General features: G+C 40.7%; 1 protein-coding gene across 5 annotated transcripts in view; it reads right to left on the bottom strand.

The window, feature by feature from the left end:
* Positions 1-24,281, bottom strand: part of ANK3 (ankyrin 3) — a 378,647-nt gene that overhangs the window by 53,958 nt on the left and 300,408 nt on the right. For 4 of the 5 annotated variants that reach the window (XM_090056581.1, XM_090056580.1, XM_090056582.1 and 1 more), the window contains 7 exons: positions 15,063-15,274; positions 14,124-14,331; positions 13,042-13,138; positions 9,273-9,501; positions 8,277-8,402; positions 6,566-6,688; positions 4,271-4,352 (listed from right to left, as the gene is read on the bottom strand). In XM_090056581.1, coding sequence (XP_089912707.1) covers positions 4,271-4,352; positions 6,566-6,688; positions 8,277-8,402; positions 9,273-9,501; positions 13,042-13,138; positions 14,124-14,331; positions 15,063-15,274 — 1,077 coding nt within the window. Of the gene's footprint in view, positions 1-4,270; positions 4,353-6,086; positions 6,114-6,565; positions 6,689-8,276; positions 8,403-9,272; positions 9,502-13,041; positions 13,139-14,123; positions 14,332-15,062; positions 15,275-24,281 lie in introns of all 5 variants that reach the window. The other variant, XM_090056583.1, reaches the window with a different exon arrangement.

Below are 24,281 nucleotides of genomic sequence, written 5' to 3' on the forward strand. Positions count from 1 at the left end.
TCAAACATAAAATCAACAAAAATGATTGAAAAACAGAGAGACCAGAGAAGAAAATTGGTCAGTAAACGTTGTAATATTACAAAAAGCAAGTACAATTGTTTGTATGAATTAGAATGGAGTACGTAAAAGAAACAATTGAAAAAGAAAGAATAGGAATGAGCCAAAATAAAAAGCAACATGAAATGAAAGAATAGAATGCATATAGCAACCAAGTCCGCAAACAATGGAAAACAGACATAAAGAAGGAATGCATAATGATAAAAAAAAAAATAACCACAACAAAAAATTCTTCTCTTACTTCCCATTGACTTTCTGATGTGCTATTTTTGGAATATTAATGTGACTTCATTTTGCCTGTATAGGTATGTCTTTGCTTTGTACAACTACTACAATTATCCTTTTAGGAATTTCTGTTGTTCTATTGTTCTGTTCATATAGTGCACCTATATAAAACAACGTAAATTTGTGCAGAATGACATTAAATAGCTAAAATTGTTTTTGAAAACCACTCAAACTATTTCATGCAGAACCTAAAATACCTTTAAGTGACAGGCAATTGATGTGCAAACTGTGAAGCAACTAGAATAAATTCAAATCTTTATCTCCCATGCACAATTCGTATATGCTTCACGCTCACAAAGCCAATAAGAGCAAGAACTTTTCTGAGTTGAAATTTAAAAAATAAAAAGGAACCTTTTGCATTTGTTTTTTCATGCGATATTCCTTTCATTTAGTAAAACTAAACCAAAACTTTACATGAAATGATTATAAGAAGCATTTATCACACAAGAAAAATGGAGAATATGATTTATGATAAACGTGAGCAAGCAAAGCAACTAAAACACTTTATCCATGCAGAGTATATCATGTCAAATCAAGCACATGGAAGGACACATTTTCTATGCTGTATTATGCACAATATATAAACCTTACAAAATCTTTTCAAAAGAGGCATTTAAAAGAAGAGTACACTTTTTCTACAAGATGTAGTGTGTCTTGATACCTTTTGAGATTTCTGTATCAGCTTAGAGAAAGACCTGTTCAGCTTTACATTTCTCAAAAGGTAATATTAGAAAAACACTGAAAGAACAGAGATGATTTGGCAAGGATGAACCTATTGACCATTAGCATCTGCCAAATGCACAACTTATTCACAGGTTTTCCTAACCAAATCATTGCTGACAACTATATTTTCAAGTCACTGGCTGGAGGTAGCCAGTCCAGAAGGCAGTATTTCTGGGAATAACATTACAGCATCTACACCCTCTGTCACAGCAATAACATTCAGATAGTTCTTTCATAGAGAGGAAAACAACTTGGAGGCACCAAGTTAGAAATGGAGCTACAATATCCAAACTACTTGTTCAGCAAGCCTTTGTTTGATGTTATACTGATAATTTATCAAACCTGTTTCGTCTGTCTTACAATCAGACAAAATTCATTATAAAGCCAAGTAAGACTTACATTCAAATCCTAAACTTGTATCACACAAACTTCTCTAAAAAAAAGACGTTTAGTACATCAAAGGCTCATATCTTGTAAGCAGAAAGTGTTCTGAGCCCATCATGGCAATAGAACAATTAGGTTAAAGAGTTCTTGAATATTGAATACTACTGGCACAGACTGTATTCCAAAAGACAGTCATTGGATGCATACTGCTTACAAAGCATTTAAAAAAATACAGTTTGAACACCCCCCCCATTGAAAAACTTCATTAAATAAACTAGACTAGGAGAGTGATTTATTAGGAGCAGTTGCTAAGGTTCACCAAAAGTTCATGTAGTCTCAAGTCCAAAAATACTAAAATGCACTAATGAAATAAAACCAATTTGTTCTAGAGTTTATATTGCTGTAACAGGCTCTTGGTGTGCTGAAATGTACCAGTCCCAGCACTACAATTTAGTGAGGCAATAAATCCAATGGTAATTTCTCCTTCCTCATCTTTCCATTAATTTATATATTTAGGTATAGTAAAATGTCTTGCCTGTATTTCACACAGCACTTGAGAAAAAGGATAGGATGAAGGAAGCAGTCAGTTGACTACCAACCAAAGAAATTGAGATACTTGGATCACCTAGAAATAAACAGTTTTACTCCCTTTTTAAAGAAAAGGAAGTATATCAATTATTCCAAGAGTCTACAGCATGTATTTTAGGCTGTGCAGTTATTTTTATGCATACACATTCTGGGTACAAGAAGCACTTGCCCTTTAGCCTCAGGCTTCACTAGGGTATATGGTTATTCACTACTTTTTGATTGCCTGCTAAGTATTATTCGTGCACTTCCTCACTTGGTACTGGTGAAAGAAAATGGTGGGTGAGGAAATGCAAGCCTGCCAAACAGTGATATTCTAATCTAGGTTCTGCTTGAAGTCAACAGAAAGACTGGAGAACATCTTACAATTCACAGGAATGCTCCCTATTCTGCCTGATATACCTGTACTGGGTACAGCAAAATGTTCTTTTTATCCATGCTCTCCTCTATGCTCTTACTTGCTATTGCCCCATGGACTCCAGCAGCAGTGGGAAGGAAAAAGTCTAAAATGTGTTGCTCCTTAAATCAGCAGTGAGTTAAATCACCAACTTCAAGGAAAACAGTTCCAGGTCCAGATTTAATCTCCTCTTTTTCTAGCAACCAGGGGAGGAGGTAAGGAAGGAGAAAGTGATGCTCCACATGTCATTGCAGAGTAGAGTAAGGAGCAAAAAAGAAGAACAAAAAGCCAGTATCAAAATACCCCATCTACTTGCAAGTCCACATCACTGCTGCAAAGCTCCAAGTACTTCCAATTAGTTCAACTAGAATGGGTGGTAGGAACATATATCATAGGCAGCTTATTACTAGAGCATTATTTCTTATCCACTCTGGGGACAATCTTGAGTATCAGCTTCTGACAAACTGTTTTACCTTCTTTGGTTACTCATTATACAATTCTGAAGTTTTCTGTCTGCTGGCTAGTCTTGATTTTTGAGTTCAAACACCCTTCTTTGAAGGTGACGATGGAAGGATAAAAGTAAAGAAAAACAGCTTTTCTTTTCCAGACTACAAAGAAAACGTATCTGAGTCAAATGTTTGGGGGCACAATCATCTACCATTCTGCAAATCTGTAGAAGCTGGTGCATCAAAATTATGAGCAGAGGCTCTTATACCTTATTCAATCTTTCTTTCATTCTTGGCTTTCCACTTCATTTACGGTTTTTTCACTTTTTTGTAATTGAGACATGAAGAATCATTGGTGAAATAATATAAACACTTTGTTTCTAAATTAATCTTCAGAAACCAAGTGAAAAAAATATCCATCCTTCAAACTCTTAATTAATACCTTACCCAAAACTGGCTCATTTCATTCCCCAAATTTTTGGATAATATCTCAGAGCCTCCTGTGAGGTCCCAGCTGGTTTAGTAGTTTCCTTATGGATGGGTGAGGTCTTACATCTCATATGCTCCAGGTTTTCTTCAGGGTTTGAGAAATACAGTATAGGCTGGAACATCTCCAACCCAAAGAAGCCAAAGAGCTCATGAGATCATTACTCAGCATCCACCCACTGGAAATTAGCAGAGCAAATTATATTTGTCAATAGATTTTATGAAATTATATCAAAATGCCAATTGGGAGATGGTGACTGTGATGATCCTCTGAGAAGAGGAGGAAAAGACTGTGAAGAAGGACAAAAGGCCAAATTCTGACAAGGGAAAGGAGGGATATTAATTAAGGCTTGAGCTTGGGAAAATATAGTGTATTTAAAAGGGGAAACAGGGCTAGACCTAAGATCATGTCAAAGCGAAGTGAGCAGAAGAGAAGAAAATGATGGGGCAATGGGAAATAATGAAACACTGTAAAAGAAAAGATAAAGAAATAAAATGAGAGAGTTTAAATTAACTTTAGCTAGAAATTCAAACATTTTAAAATATATTTGAATGGTCTGTGCACATCGTTATTTTTAGTGCATCATTTACAAAACAGATAATTTATTTAATTAGCCTCATAAAGAAAGGAGGAACAGTGTATTTTGGACCGTAGTTTGCAACTTGCAGTTCTGTTCCCCTTGCTATATCCAAGGAGTTATATGGCTTTTTCGATTACTTTTGGTTTAGAGAGAGCAACTGCTTGCCAGTCAGTTTTCTGTCAACACAGAGGAGACCATTGAGGGTTTTGCTGTAGTTAATTTTTCTATTGATTTTTTTCAAATGACACCAAAATACGTTTATAGAAAAAATGTCTCTTCTTATCATAGTTGTGCTTGTGATTAGTAGGTTTGCAATAGTAACTCACTCATTCCAGGCTCAGTCAGATAGCTGTAGCGCTTACGTAAAGCAAGAGAGACAAAGTTCTGACGCCGGTCTGCTTTCTCTGTCTGTAACAAAACACACTTCTATTTGGTACCTTCAGAAACATTGTTACCAGCTTGATCAGGTTGAAAATAAAATCTGCATACTTTGAGCTAGCTCTTGGACTTCACAGCCATAAAATGGAACTGGGATACAACCTTGCAGCTTCATAACGGCACACAGGAATAAGCAAGGATATGTGATCACCTTTCTCTAGAGCAGGGGGTTGGATAATGAGCAAAGACTGGCTCCATTCCCATTTACACCATTGCTGCATGAAAGGCTGGTACTTTGCTGGTGGTATAAACCTGCATTAAATTGCTATCCCTCTAGAGCAAAAGCAGGAAATGCAAAGATGTTCAGAGGGATGCTAATGTGGCACCCTGCCTCTCAGGTATATATTGTAATAGTACAGTTTACACACCACACTCATCTTAGGGCAGTGTCTGAAGTCACAATCTAGCCACATATTACATCAAAATTATAACATTCCCTATTTTTGAATTCTCTCTTTCATATTACTTAATAATATGATTTCCCCCCCCTATAAAATAAGACAGCTTAGCTACAAACAGAAGTATCCAGACAAAAGACTACAGATATGGACACAAAACATTAGTAAGAGTATAACTTAGGTTGAAAAAATCTCTCTCCCCCAAATTTATTTGTCTTGAAAGCACATACACCACAATGTACATTTGCTTTAAAGTGAGTACATTCAGGACAAAAAAAGGGCATGAACGGGGGTTATTTTAATAGGCATAAAATGCAGAAGTGCATATTAGAAAGCAGAATACAATTGCTAAATTACTAAATTGCATCAGAAGTTACTGTTTCCAATGGCATAGTAGCTAGTGTGGCATTTTTGCTTCTCTATTTATTAATTTAAAAGGTCTTCAGAGAAATCAGGTCTCCTGCCTGCTCCTTTTTTTGGAAAGGGGAACTATTGAGATAACGATAAAATTAATCACCAAGTCATGTGAAAACCAATTGATATAGTTATTTTTTAAAATGTAGGGATTCTTTCATGTGATTCTAGTCAGTAGATGGCTAACACTATCAGCAGTTTGAAATGAGAGGAAATCTGTTTATAGTTAAAATGTTTCTGAAGGGTTTTTTAAATTATTTTTTTCTATTGTCACTTTTAAAACTCATTCTATCCTTTTTATACTTATAAAATGTATATTCACATATTTTTTGTTAATGTATTTAGTAAAGTATAGATTTTTAAGCTATGGATATCTAGAGTTTATTTGAAAATAGATGCAAATAAAATAATTAGCTGTTACTCCTAGTTATTTCACTTTTTCAAAAAGTTGGGGTTATTTTGAGGAATAAAAATATAATGTGTCATTGTGTAAATGCCTTGTTCACCTATCTCCAGAAATACAGATTAAGGAAAGAATGAAAGTTATTAACATATGTACCCAAATTCTTCCCTGTTGTAACTATTGATTTTACCTCCAGCAGGGAATAACTTAACTTGTATCTTGTTAATTACATCATGCTCTTAGTATAAAATTAGATAATATTCAGAAAACTAACACACACATGTAATTTTATAGCATATAATCCTACTTCACATGCCTTCACTTGTAATTCTTGACAACAGAAACATCAGACATATGGAGTATATTTTACTTGTCAGTGCTATTATTCAATGTTATCATTAAAAGTTATTGTAGTGCTCTTCTAGAATATATTTATTTTTCTGCACTACTTCTGGAGAAAATAAGAACAGAAGACAGTGTTTATATTACCTCATCATCTTGATCTGACTCTGTTTCCTTTTGGTCCCAAGATGCATTGCAGAGACAAGGAATATTATAATGGACAGCAGGGAAAAGAATATCAGGATATGAAAAGGACCAAGTTGGGAACACAAAATGCAAGCCGATTTATAAGGCAAAGCAAACCCAAAATGTCAACATAAAAGAAATAAACATCTTACATCCAATGCAAATCAACACATGATATTATGGAAACCATAAAAATCTATGAACTATAAGCTGACACATGAGCTATAAACAGATGATCCATCATAAAATCAGAGGAACTTGACACCACAGTAACAAGAGACTTAAAAGTATATTACATACAAAAACTAATGAAGCATAAATTCAAAAGCCTTAATCATATCACAAAGCATTTTCATTTCACAGGGTTTCATTATTAATAGAAAAAAAAGTTAAATAAAAAAGAAAACAACAACTAAACACTACAGTCCTGGAAGAAATACCTTTTTGTGTGCTGGTAGTGTTATATTCAAGTTGCAAACAGCTGTTTGTGGCAGTCCTCTTGTAGTCTTTGGTTCTTTCAAAAATGATAAACGACCACAAGGTTCTTGGCTGGTGTCTCTAATCTAAAAAAAGGTATTGTACTAGTTGACCCAGAAATACTTGAAATATTTATTTGTACATTTAATATACTCTGGATTTCTGAACCAGAGTATTTGAACACTCTCTGTGCTTGACTCCTTTTCCAATACAGAGGGGGTGAGTTCATGGAGAATCCCATCAAAGTAGATCAGACAGCTGGAAGAGGTGGTTGTACAGTCACACACAATGTTCCTTTTCATGAAAAGTCACCTAATATGAAACCAAATGACGGCTAAAGGAACTGAGCCAGGACTCAACTAGAAGATCTTTCTGGAGAAGACAATTATAATCACAGCCTAAATATTAGGCCATTTTAAGATTTTTGGTTTGATTAAAAACAAGCCTCTAAGAAAACACCAACCTGAGTTACATCATTCCAAAAAGTAATATTCCTGTGAATAACCTGAATTTCTCTCTGTCCAGCTTTCCACATGTGATTACTTGCACTCACAAAAAGGATCATACTTTCATTTGCATGCTCAAATTGGTGCGGTGTTATTGTGTGAATTGGTTGTTTACATATATGTAACATATGTATGTGCATGCTCATGTTGGTAGGGTAAGATCAACTGCACACTAGGGCTGTGAAAAACAGCTATATTTCATTTTGGTTTCAGATTTGGCATTACAGAGGGACAGTGATTCATTTCGGTGTTTCAGATCACTGTCCTGTTTCAAATCGGCCAAATCTGTTTTGGAGTTTTGACGCTTATTCAGTGTTTCGGCCTTAGGCTATAATGGGGAATCACTAAAATGTCTATAACTTTGTCATTTATTGCCTGATTTGGATGAAAATAGCGGGAATGGTAGCCCCTTCTGAGAGCATGAAGCATACCAAGCTTCAAGGAGATAGGTGTAGTGGGTTTTGTAAAACTGCACCTCAAACTGTGCAAAGCAAAAAAACTCATAACCTTTTCCAGCAGCATGCTGTCACCCCGTGTGCAGGGCTGCGGCCAGCGGCAGCACCTGATTCTGCTCTGTGCACCCCGCACCAAGTTCTGGGAACACTGGTGCTGCCACTGGCCCCAGATCACAGACAGTGATCAGCTACAGATGTCAATCAGAGCTGTCCTTTCCCCTCTTTCTTCCCCCTCCCAATTCTGAGTTTCTGTTTCCACACAAGCCCGCCTCTTTCGAATGTTTCGAAAATCCGAAACATTTTGGAAGATTTTGTCTAATTTCGGACATGTTTTGGAGCCTTCTGTTTCATTTCCGATTCAGTGTTTTGGGTGCCAAAACATCTCCGTAATTAAACGGCTGCCAAAATTTTGCACAACCCTACTACACATCCAAACATAAGATACTGGATGTGTAATCTCTTTGCTCACTGGAGTGATCTGCCACTTGAGACTAAACACAGTGTGAATAAAGAGTACCAGAGTAGGATTCTGTCAAAGGGCTGTGAACACATACTCTGATACTGACTCCCTCTTGTAACTTCAAAAAAATCATCAGTAGACTCTCTCCCTGGCCATCTACCCGAGGCAGATTATTCATATTAGATAGAACTACTATTGTTACATTAGAAAAAAATTTTTCTCAGCCTAATTGGTCTGGTGGATTTACTTTTACCTTGATAGAGAATGGCAGTCTGTTTTCCTTGAAAGCATAAAAATTAAAAACAAGCTGCTGCCCTCCTTTTGTCAAAGGGGCTAGATTTCCATAACAGTCAACATAAATGGGTTTTCCTTCCAGAACCTGTTGAAACAACAAAAGAGAAAGTTAAAAGTCAGCAAAATGATTCTTGTGTGATACAGCTCATGTCACTATTACCAACCACTTCGCAGCTGTTTAATCAGATAGAAACTCATCAACTACGCTATGTTCAACACTGACTTAATTTTGCAATAGCATTAAATGACATCATAAATACTGTAGATTCATTAAAATTAATTTTTAAAAATTCTGAGTAAAATTGCATCTTCAACTGCAGATAAAACAATGCTTAAAATACAGCTTCAACTTTACAGTACAACTTTTACTATAGATACTGTATCTTACCATTAGTCGTATTACTTTTTGCTGCAAAAGCCTTCCATTTCCAAGACCAACCTGAGAAACTCAACTCAAGGTTGGAGATGCTTTTAGACAAAGAGGAGGTAAATCCAACCCACCAAATTGGGATGGGTGAGCAGAGCTGCTCCACAGAAACATTTCCTGACTCCCTAGCAACCTACTCCTTAGTGTCAGGTCAAGGGACTCTGATATAGAAATCTCTTTTTTCTTGGATTCGTCTGGTTCCAAACAGTTTCTACATACAGCCTTGTACAGTGGTTGTGGATCCTATTTGTGGGATCCTGGCAATCTGCCCATCTTACAGACTGGAACCCGAACATAAGCTACTCACACACACCAAAGAAGAATCTTTAGCAGTTTAACTGAAGGGGGGAAGAGGGTGACCAGGGCAGCAGCCTCAAGTGCTCCCTTTGTGAGAAGGCACAAAACACAGCCACGTCCACAACCACCACAGATACCACAGCAGTTGGAGATGCCCCATGTGTTGCAACTGCCCCAGGCATTGAAATGCCCTGTTATACCTCTGAAAGTCTGTATGAGTTAGAAATATACCTCAATATCTTTGCTTCTTGCAACTTCTTCAAAATTCTCTTGTTGCTCCAAAGTTTTGTCTACTTTATCATCAGTCATGCAGAAGCATCGCAAGTTGGATTCCACTGGGTCATTCATTTTGGCAAATATCACAAACTTGGCCATATAAGGAACACATATTAATTCCCTATAAAGCTGTGTGGCCAGCCCCACAGTTTCTAGTACTTGATGACAATCTGCAAGCCAAAATCTGAATAGGAAAAGACAAACCATTAAATCAACTGTCATTATAAAAAGATTTTATTTCACAAAACAGAGGCCACAATTTTAAACAGAAGCTCTGCTCCAGCAGTAAAGAACTGCACTAATACTAATGGAGCAAAATGGGGACATATTTTCATGGGGTAGAGCAATCCCTGTAATGAAATCCATGTTCTTCTGCCATTCTGGATTCATATAGTGACTGAACATTTCTCGGTGGCAATAATGGGAGCTCTTGCAATGTTATTGGAGCTATAGATCTCTTAGGGCACATCTACATGATATGTATATTGTGGAGCTGCCTAATTAGCTCTGCAATAAAATCAAAGTCTACACAGTCTATTAGACTGCAGCAAACAAATTAATTCTGCCACAGGTTAGTACTTGTAAATACAAGTATTATCCTGCAGCAGAGTTCATTACTGCACAGCAACGCATGTGTAGACACTGATGGGGCTGGCTGGGGCACAAGGGTGCTGCAGTTTGGGGACTGCCCATCAGCTAGCCCTGCACTGGAGCACCTACGTGCCCCAGCCAGGCCTCCTGCAACACACTGAGTTGGGTCAAAGCACCTCTGAGCGGGCAGGCTGACCCCTGGGCCTTCTGCCAGCAAGGGCTGCTCTGACCCGGCTCAACGTGCTGTGGTCCCAGAAGAAAGTGCAAATGCAGTGGAGTTTATTGCTGTGCATTAATAGCACATGTAGATGTGCCCTCAGAGGGTGCCTGGGATGGTAGCATCTGCATCTTTAGTCCTTTATGTGGGTGTCTCCTGTAAATATTCATTCTTAGCACTCTTAAGTACAAGCTTGAAGAGATGGTTTGTATTTTGTGGCTAAAAACTAGGTAAATTCAATCTTGCTCCCATGGCTTGCATTTAACTACTCTGAGTTCAATCAGTATTCACCAAAATACAGTATTGGCCAAACTGGGAGAGAGATGGAAAGATGAAGCAAAATCTCACAAGTCTAAATTGCTCAAAGAGATAAGACACTTCCATACAGACTCTATATTACACTGTCAATTTCTCTGATTAAGCTTAGGAACATGGTAACAATTAGAATATCAGCAGACTACTAAATAATTAATCTGTAGTTTATTCAATGCTTTGCTATGATTTATGTCTTTGGCTCAGTAGCTCTGTATCTTTTTTACATTTAAATCTATCAGTGAAGCATTTTATTATCATGAATGTGCTGTATTCCAAAATAAATACATGGTAGATCCTCTTTACCAGCATGAGCATTTTTAATGGAACTTTTGTGAAGATTTAGTTAAATTCTTTTTTTGTTGCTGCTGATTTTTGAAAGTCAAAATGTAGGTTTGTCACAATAATTTTGACAAAACATGACTTTAGTCAAAAATAGCTTCTTTTGTGGGGATGAAAATCATTGTTGACATCCGCATTTTTAAATGAAAGCTGCAAAATCAAAGTTTATCCCCAAACAGAATTTATTTTTATTACTAAAAATGGTTACTGGATTTTCCTCCTGGAAAACAGTATTTTTTTTGTTTGTTGCAAATTTCATTATTATTATTGAAATGAGAATTTCTCTGGGAAAAAAATTCTCACAAAAAAATGGGAGCTCTATTCATGCTTTCTAGGGCACCATTTCATTTTGATTTCTGTTTCACCATTTTGAAGTGTTTCATTTCATCATTTCATTTAATTTCAAAGCACTGTTCTGTTTCATTGTTGCAACTGTTTTGCTGTTTCGACATGTTTCAACATTACACCCATAAACTATATTGGGGAATTGTGAAAATGCCTATAACTTTGTCATTTCTTGCCTGATCCAGATAAAAAAAGTGCAGAGATGGTAGCCCCTTCCGAGGGCATGAAGTCTACCAAGTTTCAAGGAGATAGGTGTAGGGGTTCTGGAAAACTGCACCTCAAACTGTTCAGAGCAAAACTCATATCACTTGCAGGCCACAGCAGCTTGCTGTCATCCCACGTGTAGATCTGGAGGCCCGAGCCCATATGGCACCTTGCACCATATGGGGGAAACCCATATATCTGAACTAGAGGCAAGGACATAATCAAGCTTTTGGAAATGGACTATGACTCCAACTATTATTCCCAGGAACAGTAAGATTAATAGTTACATTACATTACCAAAAAAATCCCTTCAAAGCATGTAATAAAGTAAGCCCTCCATGAATGATGCGTACCCCCGGTGGCAGGGGGAGGGGCACAGTGGCAGCAGGAGTGTAGTGGTGGTAGCGGGAGGGCAGCAGCGGTAGGCAGAAGCTCCTGCAGATGTCACTGGTGCTGTCAGTGGTGGGGAGATGCCATCAGCGGTGTTGGCGGTGGGGTGGCAAGCAGTGACCGCTCAAAGGCACTGCCAACAGTGTCAGTGGTGCCTTTTTGTAGGGGGTGCACGTGCACCCGCATGCACCCCCTACACATCACCCCTGAAGCCCTCCACTTACAAAAGACTATGCTTTTGTAAGTGTACATCTCAGATTTAGTTAGACTAAAAGGTACAAATCTACCCTGCCTTCTGTCTGACTTCAGACTAAAGTGGCTAACTATCTCTCTAAATTCTAAAACCTCAGTCTGACCAGGCCTAGGTAGGAATTCATCAGCTCTAAGCAGCTGGATTCCTTGTTAAAGCTAATTTAATCATGACAAATGAGCCTCATTAACTAACCAGCAGCAAGTAATTACACCTTTCTTTAATGGAGAAGAGACAAAAACTCTATCCAGGAGGACTGGAGAGATGCAGAGACAGTAAAAGAATGTAGTAACTCTCCAGGCGAAACAATGATATATAAATTTGGTTTAGAGTCTCCTGTTTGTATTTGACTGAACTGAAGGCAAAAGTTAAAGGCAGCTTTGTGGTTCAGGAACTTGTGAACCATTGTGATATATATGTTTGAGACTTGCAACCACTCTACAATAGCTGGCCTGAGAAATTTTCCAAGGCATATCCTGTACTGTCACAAAAAGAAAGGGTGCACAGAAACATTATTTATTATAGTTAAGTAGCATTTGCAGTCTAATTTCCTGAGGTCAGTTGCTTGAAACTTTAAGAAATATTTGCCTTTTAGTTGCAGTTTTCTAGGATTGGTCTCCGCATGAAGCTAATCACAGTAGCATAATGAAAAATGTGGAGGAGATATGAAGGAGAATTCAGAATAACAACTCTGTATTTTGTGATTTTTTTCAGGAAAACAGTTTCTAGTAGTGCAACAGCGTGTGCAACTATCAGTAAAGACTGTATCCTGATGCGTACGAAGAAAGACTTTATTTGCAACTTGAACTATGGCATTTCCGGATGATGGAATGTTGAGCTGTGTAAGACTATGTCCTAACAAAACACCTTTTTGGAAAGATGTTACAGCTGTTGTAAATCAACAGTGTTTCAATAAATTCAATGGAGCTATTCCAGTTTTCTCTAAGGATCTGGCCCATAATCCCTATATCTGCCATATTTTAAGAATCATGGAAAGCTGAACACAAAATCTTAACAGTTTTAATTTGAGGAAGCTATTCATTGTGTCTGTTTGGTATTTTCTATTACTATACCTGGCTGAAACGTTAGTTGTGAAAGAGACGCAATCATTTATAAATGTCAGTGGAGTGGTTCCTGTAATATCCTCCCATTGTGCAGGTGAAGTACCTCCTAAGAAAATAAGTCACATGTAAGACGAAACATATACCACAAGCATCCATCCATTTTCACACACTACAAAAAGATGTCTTCATCCTGAATTGCTTTGCAGCACACATAAAATGAAGAGCCAGATACAAATCCTCTCATACATCTCAGTAATACCTTACTTATCTTATAGAAAATGATCCAAATGCAGCCAAGTAATCATCATACGTGGTACCGTGGCTCAGCTGGGTCAATAGCAAAACTCTCAGTAATATTAATAAAGACTGCATTTTATTGCCATCCACCCCCAAAAACAGTTATCAAAATTACACTTCTTCCTATTGACCATTTAATAAAGGGTTATTAAACGGTTGTTGCTATAAAGCAGGAGTGGGCTTATTTGGGCCCAGGGGCCACATAGGGAGTTTTGATGAGTTGTTGCAGGCTGGGTCAGTAGCCCACCCCCTTCCCACTCCCGTTACAACAACTCACCAAAACTCCCTATGTGGGGGCACCTGTCACTGTCAACGAGCCAGGCTGGGGCTCCACAGACCCTGGTGCAGCTGCTTGCAGCCTTTTCACCCCCTGCTACAAGCTGCTAGCACTCCGTGTTGGGCAGCAGGGGCCTGCCCAGAGCCCAGGCCACCTGTGGCAGGCAACCGGGAGGCTGCAAGAAGCTGCACAGGGCCCTGGCCCAGCTCATTGCTGGTGGTGGGTGCATGCACGCCTTGGGGTGGGGAAGTGGCTGAGGCTGCACTGCCACAAGAAAGTTCAGACCCCCCACCATCTGCCCTGAGGGCTGGCATGCCAAAAAATGTCGCCATGTGCCATGCTCTGGCATACGAGCCAGGGGTTGCTGACCCCTGGTATATGGCTAGATTCAAACCACAGAATGAAATGGAATCTTTTCATTGACTTCACTGAGCTTTGTCTCATCACCTACTGTATGTAAAACAATGGAAGCATTACTACTAAGGAAACTCTTGCAAGGAGTATATTCTGCTCTAACCTGTAATGCTACATAAAAGTCGAAGGCTTGGAGTGGTGTCTCCTTTATACCCATTGGTTACACCTTCTCCTGATGGAGGTGGCACAGGAATTGTCATGGTTATTGGCTTATGAAATTTTCTTCTTCTTGGTTCCACAGTGACAATGGGACTGAAAGTTGCTTTGTTTCCAAGGGTTTTTTTGACAATCTCATCTGGAACTGGTTGTGCCTATGAGGAGAGAGAAAATATTTCAAGTTATAAAAGGAAAAAAAACTGTTTTTTAGACAAGCAGAATCTTTTCAAAAGGGGAAATATATTATTTTTTTCTCCTTTTAGTGTTTTAGGACATTTTTACACATGCTCCAGGGGTGAGGGCATTTTAATTATAGCAGCTCTGAAAGCCATTCAGGCTCCTACTCTCAAACATCCCCTTACAGTGGAAGCTGGAAGGGTGTAGAACCATTGTGCCATGTGCACCATCTGCTTCTCCAGCATCTTCAGGGCTTCTGCAGCTTCTTTATATAGTTCACATGCACTGACAGAGCTCCTGGCTGGGGTGCAGAACTGGTGGTCTAACGGCAGGAAGAGGTGATGACTGGTACTGCCCTGAGCCTTTGCTTTTTTCTCCATCCATACGATGTTTAGACATTTCCTAAGAGAGACTGATGCTTCTCCTGGACTTAGCTGAGCAGTATACAGGCAGTGAATGAGAGGGGCAGAAGAACAGCTCTCATTACAGGCAGTGAGTGAGAGGAAAGTAGAGAACAACATGAGAAAGGTAGTTGAGCTGTTTCTTTCTTCCTGTCCCTGGGCTCAGGCTCGATTCTAGTGACCACTGCCTTTTCCAGCTGAGAGCTATCTGGCATAGCCTTATAATTTACTTTTACCTCACACTCTGGAGACTTCAATTGCAGAACATTCTGAAAATTAAAATAACAATGGCTGGTACATTTTGTTACCTGGAGGCCCACTCGGATTCTTTTGGTTAGAGCTCCCTCAGGGAAGGAAGCTTGGACTTGTGGCACTGTTGTGCTACTCAAGACACCTCCCTCAGGACCAATCTGGTTACTTTCTTGCTTAATTCGTGAAACCACTGCGAAGTACTGAGGAAAATCCTTTGTTATGATTCTGCAGATACGCTTCTTTTCCAGTTCCTCAGCACTATCCAGCTCTGTAAGAAAAAAATGTTTAAAAATATTCATGTATCATTTATTTGCAAGTATTGAATATATCTATTTACAAGAGCAGAATTTTATTTTCAGTCATGGAAAAGCTGAATGTAATGCCAGACTTAAATGCCCAAAAAGGCTTTAAAATAGAAGAAAAATAGTTGCGATTACCTTGTACTTAATTAGTGATTGTGATTATTGTGTGATTAAGTAATATCCTGTAGCATCATAGGCAAGTTATTGAATCACAGAAAAGTAAGTTTGGAAGGGACCTCAGGAGGTCATCTAGTCCAACCCCAGCTCAAAGCAGGACCACCCCCGATTATAATCATCCCAGCTAAGGTTTTGTGTAGACAGGTTTTAAAAACTTCCAAGAATGGAGATTCTACAACCTCTCTGTGTAACGTGGTCCAATGCTTTACTACCCTTCTAGTGAGAATATTTTTCCTAATATCTAACCTAAATTTCCCTCGCTGCAACTTGAGACCATTGCTTCTTGTTCTGTCATCTGCCACCACTAAGAACAGTCTAGGTCCAGTCCACAATGCTAGCCTAATTTCCAATGGTTTAACTTCTAATTCTGACCCAAAGTCACATTAACAATGTCAGCAGCTACAGGACCTAAGGGTAAAGTTACACATTATATTAGACCTTACGAAGGGCACTTAAAACACAAACATTTACATGTTAAAGCTCATTAACACATACTAAGCATCCTCTGAGCATCTTAAATTTATGCCACTTTAGGCAAGTGTTAACTCTGGACCATACTACAGGCAATCCCCACTTAGCGCTCTTAATTGGTTCCTGAAAAACCCAGCGTTAAACGAAACGAGCGTTAAGTAAAACAAAGTATTTGACGACCCAAGATGGCAATTGCAATTGTTTTTAATGACCCAAGTGGTGCAGGCTCCTACCCTGGGGGTGTTTAAGAGGAGGTTAGATGAACATCTTGCTGGGGTCGTTTGACCCCAGTATTCTTTCCTGCCATGGCAGGGGGTCAGACTAGATGATCTGCTCAGGTCCCTTCTGACCCCAGAAACTATGAAACTATGAAGATGGCAACCGCAAGCATTATAATGAAACTCACTAAGTGCTAAGGGAAATCAGGTATCAATTTAAAATGAGCATTATAGCAAAATAGCACTAAGTGAAACAGTGTTAAGCGGGGGTTGCCTGTATCTAACTCATGTTAGGGTAACTTCAGTCTGCTCCATGGAGATAAATTGAGCAACAGAGCCCAGATGTCCTGGCTCCTAGTCATGCTTCTGCTCCACAGCCCTCTAGTGGCAAGTTGGAGCTGTGCAGACAAGAAACAGACAAGAATCTTCAACATGTGACTGTTCATAGCACATTCAAGCTTTAACACCACTTAACATGCTACATATTTAGCAGGGTCTAAGAGTGATGTGTAACTTCACCCTGAGACTGTAACTTATTTGGGATATCCCTAAAGTTGTCACAGAACTCATTATATCCTAAGCTCATTCTAAAATTTGTGACAGGGTACTGCTAATTATCACCTCCAGTTTACAATGAAGAACTTCATCAGCTCATATAGCTACTTTGCAGTACACAGATGATAGACTTCTAGCTAAAATGAGTCCCTGTTTCTCACCAACCCAAGGCTCACACCATTAATATAATGGAAAGAAAAAGAAAAGGTGTTTTTATTTCTGAACTGGCCACCTAACTAATAAATAACACATTTTTGAACTTCTGTATAACAACAATCTAATTCACATTTTTACTGCTGTATGCTGTAGGATGTGTGTGAGCCAACTTTGCATTCCCACAATCCCTAGAACAATTTCAGAGGCTACTGCAGCAGCCAGGGATCACTGAACTTCAAGAGACTCTGGCTACTTACCCAATATGCCTCTATGCCAAACAGAAAATCCGACGAATCCTTAGCTGACCACTTTTAGATTTTAAGGCTGCAAAGCACTGTTTGGGGCCACAGTTCTGTATCAAAAGATTTATCATATATAGTGCAGTATACATACACACACATATGTATATTAGGGATGTAAATATTGTTAAAAATAATAGTTTAACCTCATTTAATTATATTGGTTAAATGATTACTCAATAACACAGCAGCTCGGACACAGCTGCTGCTGGGAGCTGCTTCAGGCTCCTGGGGCTGTTTGACTGGAAGGAGGGGAGTAGGAGGCAAGCCCAGACAGACAACACAGCCCATGTGAAGCTCTGCACTGGGAGGGAGGGAGCATCTGTGAATGAGCACTGTGCCCACTCTGAGCTAAAGGATAACTGGTAAGCTAACCAGTTGTCACTGCACTCATCAGTTAAATGATTAATCATTTAACCTTTCACACCCCTAATGTATATGTGTGTGTATGTATAATGCTGATGAAATAAATCCTTGATGCTTGCAGAGTTATAATGTTCCATCATATTGAAACAAAAATACATTACTAAGTAAAATGCTTCTTTTTCTTACCTAAATATGGATTTCTAGCAAAAACTATATAGGAGGGAGTTGCAAGAGAGAAAATATTCAGTCCTGAGACAGCGGCATGTTTAAGGTACAATAAAAATGTTATACAGCTAGTAAATGAAAGGTAAAAATCCTTTAGTTTATAATGATGACGTGCTTCTTTTCTGCACATTTAAAAGCAATTATAATTCCAAAAATAACTTCAATTCTGATGCTGCAAAAGGAAGGTCCTCCTTTCTAAAGCTCTTACTCATACTGTGTTGCTACGGGCTAGGGACAGACATTACACATAAAACGGTTTAAGTGATCAGAAACTGGTTTAAACCTGTAGCAGAACAGACATTCAGTGCACATAAACCAGTTTGAAAATGGCTGAAACTGGTTTGAGAGAAACCTGGTTGAAAGTAATATCAGACTTAACTGATTTGGCTCAAACTGGTATATGCAATGTCTGTCCCAGACCCCTTGCTGGATTAAGATAAACCAGACACCTGCAGCATGCTCTCTGGGCTGGGCGGGGCTCTCTGCTCCACAGCAGGGATGGCCCCTCCCCTCTGCTCCCTGGCTGGAGCTCTGGCTGAGGCTGCAGGAACAGCAGGGCCTGTCTGGCTTGCCCCTGCACTATCCCCACTCCCCCCTCACTGCTCAAGCAGGAAATCCCTCCCTCCCTCCCATCTCCACAGGACAGACCCCAGCCCCACGGACCCTAGGCATGTGGTATGCTAGCTACTGCAGACGTGTGTATGTCTCCATTTTCAGTGGGACACACAGGCAGAACAGTGACCGCTTAGGGTTTTTTGGAGGTAATCAACAGGTCAGGTGTTAAGCCATTTAAGAAGAGTTTGAAGTAATGGAGAGAGGCTATTGGTTTGCTGATTGGGTGATAAACACTGTTATCAGCCCCCTGCTGGCTTCTTCACCTGTCAGTTTGCTGCAGGCAGTATAAAGAATGAGGGAGCAGCAAGTGCGGAAAAGTCTGAGACGGTGCAGACAGACCTCCTTAATCAGAGGTCCTTCTGGGGCTTGGCCATGTCCCACCTTATCTCATTGCTGTGCTGCTCTAGCACCCCCCAGCTTGCCTGAATTTTGTCAGTCCAGAGAGGAAGTCTGTCTGGTTACAAACTAGTTCAGCCTAGGCAGGTTAGACTAACCTGCAAAGACTGAAAGAATTCAGGCTCAGGCTTTTTGAATGGCTGTCCCTAGCCTTAGAATATGTAAGGCTAATAGGCAAGGATACTGTCTTGTCACTATATCAGCTCCTATTAATACTAACTGAGAAATGATAACATAGAGCTCACTAATGAAACAGGTAATCTGTCTGTTGTCACTGAGAGCAATGACTTATACAAGATGGGGAGACAGTCTGGATCCACAAGTTAACCACGGACTGTCACCCTGACAGCAAAATCACATCCATTCCCCTGTATCAGAAATTATTCATTTTGCCCTCAGAAAATCAAAATCAATGCCAAATACTGGACAAAGATGGATGGAAGAATGACAGACAAACATTGCAGAGGAGCTGCAGTGTAAGTAGGGTGATTAGGCTTTGGACTGGACCCAGGAGGCCTGTCAAAGCTGCAGTGCCCTCCAGAAGAACAACAAAAAAAAGGGTGAACAACACTAAACCACTTCTTTCTTTCATACAGTAAGAGATGAACAATCCTAAACCACTTTTTATTCCCATACTTAAAAAATGCAGCGCTAGGATGAGCAATTTCATGAGGCAGGGAAGACTAGTTCTAGGAGGAATCATATTCCCTAAATATACTGTAGTCACACAAGTTGCATGTTTGTATTTATAACATTAATGTAGATCTAAAAATCACTATTATTTTCCTTCATTAATTACATCTATGGAGTGCTTTTCATTTAAACAGGAGACTGTGGTGTCGATGCCCACACGGTCAAATGGGTCGCCAACTGATTGGAGGGCCGCACCCAGAGGGTGGTAGTGGATGGGTTCTTCTCGACCTGGAAGGATGTGGGCAGTGGGGTTCCGCAGGGCTCAGTCCTCGGGCCCGCACTGTTCAACATCTTCATCAGTGACTTGGATGACGGGGTAGAAAGCACCCTGTTCAAGTCTGCTGATGACACTAAGATGTGGGGGGATGTGGGTGCACTAGAAGGGTGCAATAGGCTACAAGCTGACCTTGACAGGTTGCAACGGTGGGCGGATGAGAAAAGGATGGGGTTTAGCACTGATAAGTGCAAGGTGTTGCACATGGGGAGGAAGAACCGGCACCACACTTACAGGTTGGGGAACTCCCCTCTTGCCAGCACGGAGACGGAAAAGGATCTTGGAGTCGTCATTGACTCCACGATGAACATGGGCCGGCAGTGTGGGGAGGCAGTCAAGAAGGCCAACCGTACCCTGTCATGCATCCACAGATGCATCTCGAGCAGGTCCAGGGAGGTGATCCTCCCCCTCTATGCGGCACTGGTCAGGCCGCAGCTGGAGTACTGCGTCCAGTTCTGGGCGCCACACTTCAAGAGGGACGTGGATGATATGGAAAGAGTTCAGAGGAGGGCCACTCGTATGATCAGGGGTCAGCAGGGCAGGCCTTATGAGGAGAGGCTACGGGACCTGAACCTGTTTAGCCTCCACAAGAGAAGGTTAAGGGGGGACCTTGTGGCCTGCTACAAACTGGTCAGGGGGGATCAGCAGGTATTGGGGGAGTCCCTGTTCCCCCGTGCGCTGCCAGGAGTGACCAGGAATAACGGTCACAAACTGGCGGAGGGTAAGTTTAGATTAGATATTAGGAGGCGCTACTTCACAGTCAGGGCGGCTAGGGCCTGGAACCAGCTTCCAGGGGAAGTGGTGCAGGCTCCTAGCCTGGGGATTTTTAAAAGGAAGTTAGATGAGCACCTTGCCGGGGTCATCTGACCCTGGTGCTCTTTCCTGCTAAGGCAGGGGGTCGGACTAGATGATCTACCTAGGTCCCTTCCGACTCTAGCTACTATGAAACTATGAAAGAACTTAAAAACATATAAGTACAAAAAAGCATATTGTACAAAAAAAAGAACATTGTACAAATAGGAAGAGCATAGTATTAAATGACTTCCCTTTAGTCAAACACGAAGTCTGTAGAAAAACTGGGAGCAAAATCTTTAATCCTGTCTTTTAGATTTCTGAACTAACTACTTGACCAAAGTGGTATTGTTGTCAGTGTAGGTATGAGTATCTGCAGAAATGCAGCATCTCCTGATCAAGATTTTTTCCAAGTATACAGCATATGACTCTTTTAGTTATTTGTTTGCACCATTCTGAGAAAAGTCAGTGTGAATATTAAGAACATAATAAGTGCTATACTAGGTCAGACTAATGGTTCATCTAGCCTAGTACTCTCTTTGCAATAGTGACAGGATTGGATGCTATAGAGGGACAGAACTGAACTGAGTATATTTACAGTAATCTATCCTCTGTTTATTAGCCTCTTTGGCATCTGCTGTCATTGGTATAGAGATACCACAGGAAACATCACCGACTTTTTTGTTGAATAGCTATTAATAGATCTAGTCATCCATGAATTTGTCTTGTCTCTTTTTGAATCTGGTTATGGTATCTGACTCTACAACCTCCAGTGGCATTGAGTTCCACAAGTTAACTATGTATATGTAAAAAAGTACTCTCGCTTGTTAGTTTTAAACCTGTCTCCTACTAGTTCTAGTATTCTGGACTTGGTGAATAATAGTTTCCTAGTCACTTTGTTCACTACATCTGCATCTGCAAAAAAGCAGTCTTGCTGAAAGCTTAACATTTACTGTCTGCTTACACTGTGACCTCTAGTAGACAGATTAACTGAAAGTAGCAATGATGGCATAAAAATTATCTCTGCCCTCTTTTATTAATTTTTCTGTCCCTCTATGAAATGAAAAATAACCGTGTGTGTGCGCGCGCGCGCGTTCTTTCAAGCCTATATTTAATAATTGCAGTTGTTATCATGTTATACATTGTTTTTATATTATTTTGAACCTGGCATCTAGTTTCTCCAGTATATGGTGCTGCTTCCAGTAAATAATTAGGCACATTTATTTACATTCTCAGCATTAGCCAGTGGAGAAATAATGAAGAAAAATGTTTTCATTTCTATCAGTACTGACCAGCTTTACAGCAAAGTAAAAATAAATAAGAAACTGGGGATAACCAAATTACCTCTTTAAAAAGATAGCATATTACAGAGTGAGGTGTATAATACAATTTATAACTCTGTACTACACAGCTAGGAACAAACAAATCTAACGAATGGGAGATAGGTAACACAAAACTGTCCAGTGGTTTGTAATATAAATAGAATAATGTACAATTGTAGAGGGCATTACCTATTTCCTGAGATGGTTTTATAACAAACGTCTTTGCAAAGGCAAACAGACTTTATGGGGATGCCAAATCATTTTACTGGCAATAATGTCTTGATCATTTACTTTCCAGTTTGAGCAGAAATGAACTCACAGTCAATGTTTGGACTCAACTCCAAACTTATTTGAAGATCCACAGAATTGATATAGGGTTATGTTTCATATCTGTTTCTAATTTGGCTGCTTTAAACCAGTGAATGCTAACATAAATGAACACACCTTTGACAGTTATAATTCAGATCTGAGAAGCAATGATTTTTGTTGGTGATATCTTCCATTATTTTGTGTACTAGCTCATAATACAAAGCTACGAGACCGTGATCATCGCCTGCTGGGATTCACCATCCAGCGCAAGGTGGCAAAGGCCTGCAACAAGGCAGCAGCCCTAGATTTCAGGAAGGCGGACTTCAATGAGCTAAGGAGAATAGTCGGGGAAGCACTCAGGTCCTGGAGGAGAGGGGAGCCAAGTGTCCAAGGAGAGTGGTTGCTCCTTAAGGAGACGATCCTCCAACCCCAAAGGAAGGTAATCCCAATGCAGATCAAAGGGAGCAGGAGGGCACACAAGCCCCCATGGGTCACCAAAAGCATCCAGGAATGTCTCCTAGCTAAAAGGGAGATGTATACCCAACGGAAAGGAGGGTCCATCACCAGGGATGACTATACTGCAGTTGCTCGGGGATGCAGGGGGGCAGTCAGGAAGGCCAAGGCAGAGATGGAACTGGGACTAGCTTCCCAGATTAAGGACAACAAGAAGTCCTTTTTTAAATACATAGGGGGCAAAAAGAAGGTTCCGGGTAATGTGGGGCACCTGCAGGACACGTTAGGAAATTTGATCATTACACCAGACGACAAAGCCAACATATATAATGATTTCTTTGCCTCCATTTTCCTAAGCAGGGACCAGAACAGTCATGTCCCCACTGGGCCCCCCTCAGGCCCCAGGGAGGCACACCTAGGCCAAGGGTTAGTGAGAAACTAGTTAGGGAACTTCTGGAGGGACTGGATGTATTCAAGTCAGCTGGGCTGGACGATCTCCACCCTAGAGTACTAAGGGAATTGGCTGAGGTCACTGCAGGAGCCCTGGCATGGCTTTACGAGCACTTGTGGTGCTCTGGTGTGGTGCCAGAGGACTGGAAGAAGGCCACTGTGGTTCCCATCTTTAAAAAAGGGGAAGAAGGAGGACCCGGGAAACTACAGGCCAGTTAGTCTTACCTTGAACCTGGGCAAGCTTTTTGAGAAAATTATTCTGGCGCATATCAACGAGGGGCCAGCAGGGGAGGTCATGCTTAGGGGCAACCAACACGGGTTCATTAGTGGCAGGTCCTGTCAGACCAACCTGGTGGCCTTCTATGATCAGATCACCAAATCCTTAGATGCAGGAGAAGGAGTGGACATAGTCTTCCTGGACTTTCGGAAGGCCTTCGACACTGTCTCTCGCCCCGTTCTCGTTAAGAAACTGGGGGGCTGTGGTGTCGACACCCACACAGTCAATTGGGTTACCAACTGGCTGGAGGGCCGCACTCAGAGAGTGCTAGTGGATGGGTCATTTTCAACCTGGAGGGATGTGGGCAGTGGAGTTCTGCAGGGGTCGGTCCTCGGGCCCGCACTGTTCAACATCTTCATCAGTGACTTGGACGAGGGGGTAAATAGCACCCTGTTCAAATTTGCTGAAGACACTAAGATGTGGGGGGGATGTGGGCACTCTAGAAGGGAGCAATAGGCTACAATTGGACCTAGACAGGCTACAAGGGTGGGTGGATGAGAACAGGATGGGATTCAACACAGACAAGTGCAAAGTGATGCACCTGGGGAGGAACAACCGGCACCATACCTACAGGTTAGGGAACTCCCCTCTTGTCAGCACAGAGGCGGAAAAGGATCTTGGGGTCATCAATGACTCCAAGATGAACATGGGCTGGCAGTGTGAGGAAGCAGTCAGGAAGGCCAACCGCACCTTGTCATGCATCCACGGATGCATCTCGAACAGATCCAAGGAGGTGATCCTCCCCCTCTATCCGGCACTGTTCAGGCCACAGCTGGAGTACTGCACCCAGTTCTGGGTGCCGCACTTCAGGAGGGATGTGGACAACATGGAGAGGGTCCAGAGGAGGGCCACTCGCATGATCAGGGGGCAGCAGGGCAGGCTTTATGAGGAGAGGCTACGGGACCTGAACCTGTTCAGCCTCCAA

This window comes from Crocodylus siamensis, chromosome 7 (genome assembly GCF_052110815.1).
Source record: "Crocodylus siamensis isolate JL-2025a chromosome 7, ASM5211081v1, whole genome shotgun sequence".
NCBI lineage: Eukaryota > Metazoa > Chordata > Crocodylia > Crocodylidae > Crocodylus > Crocodylus siamensis.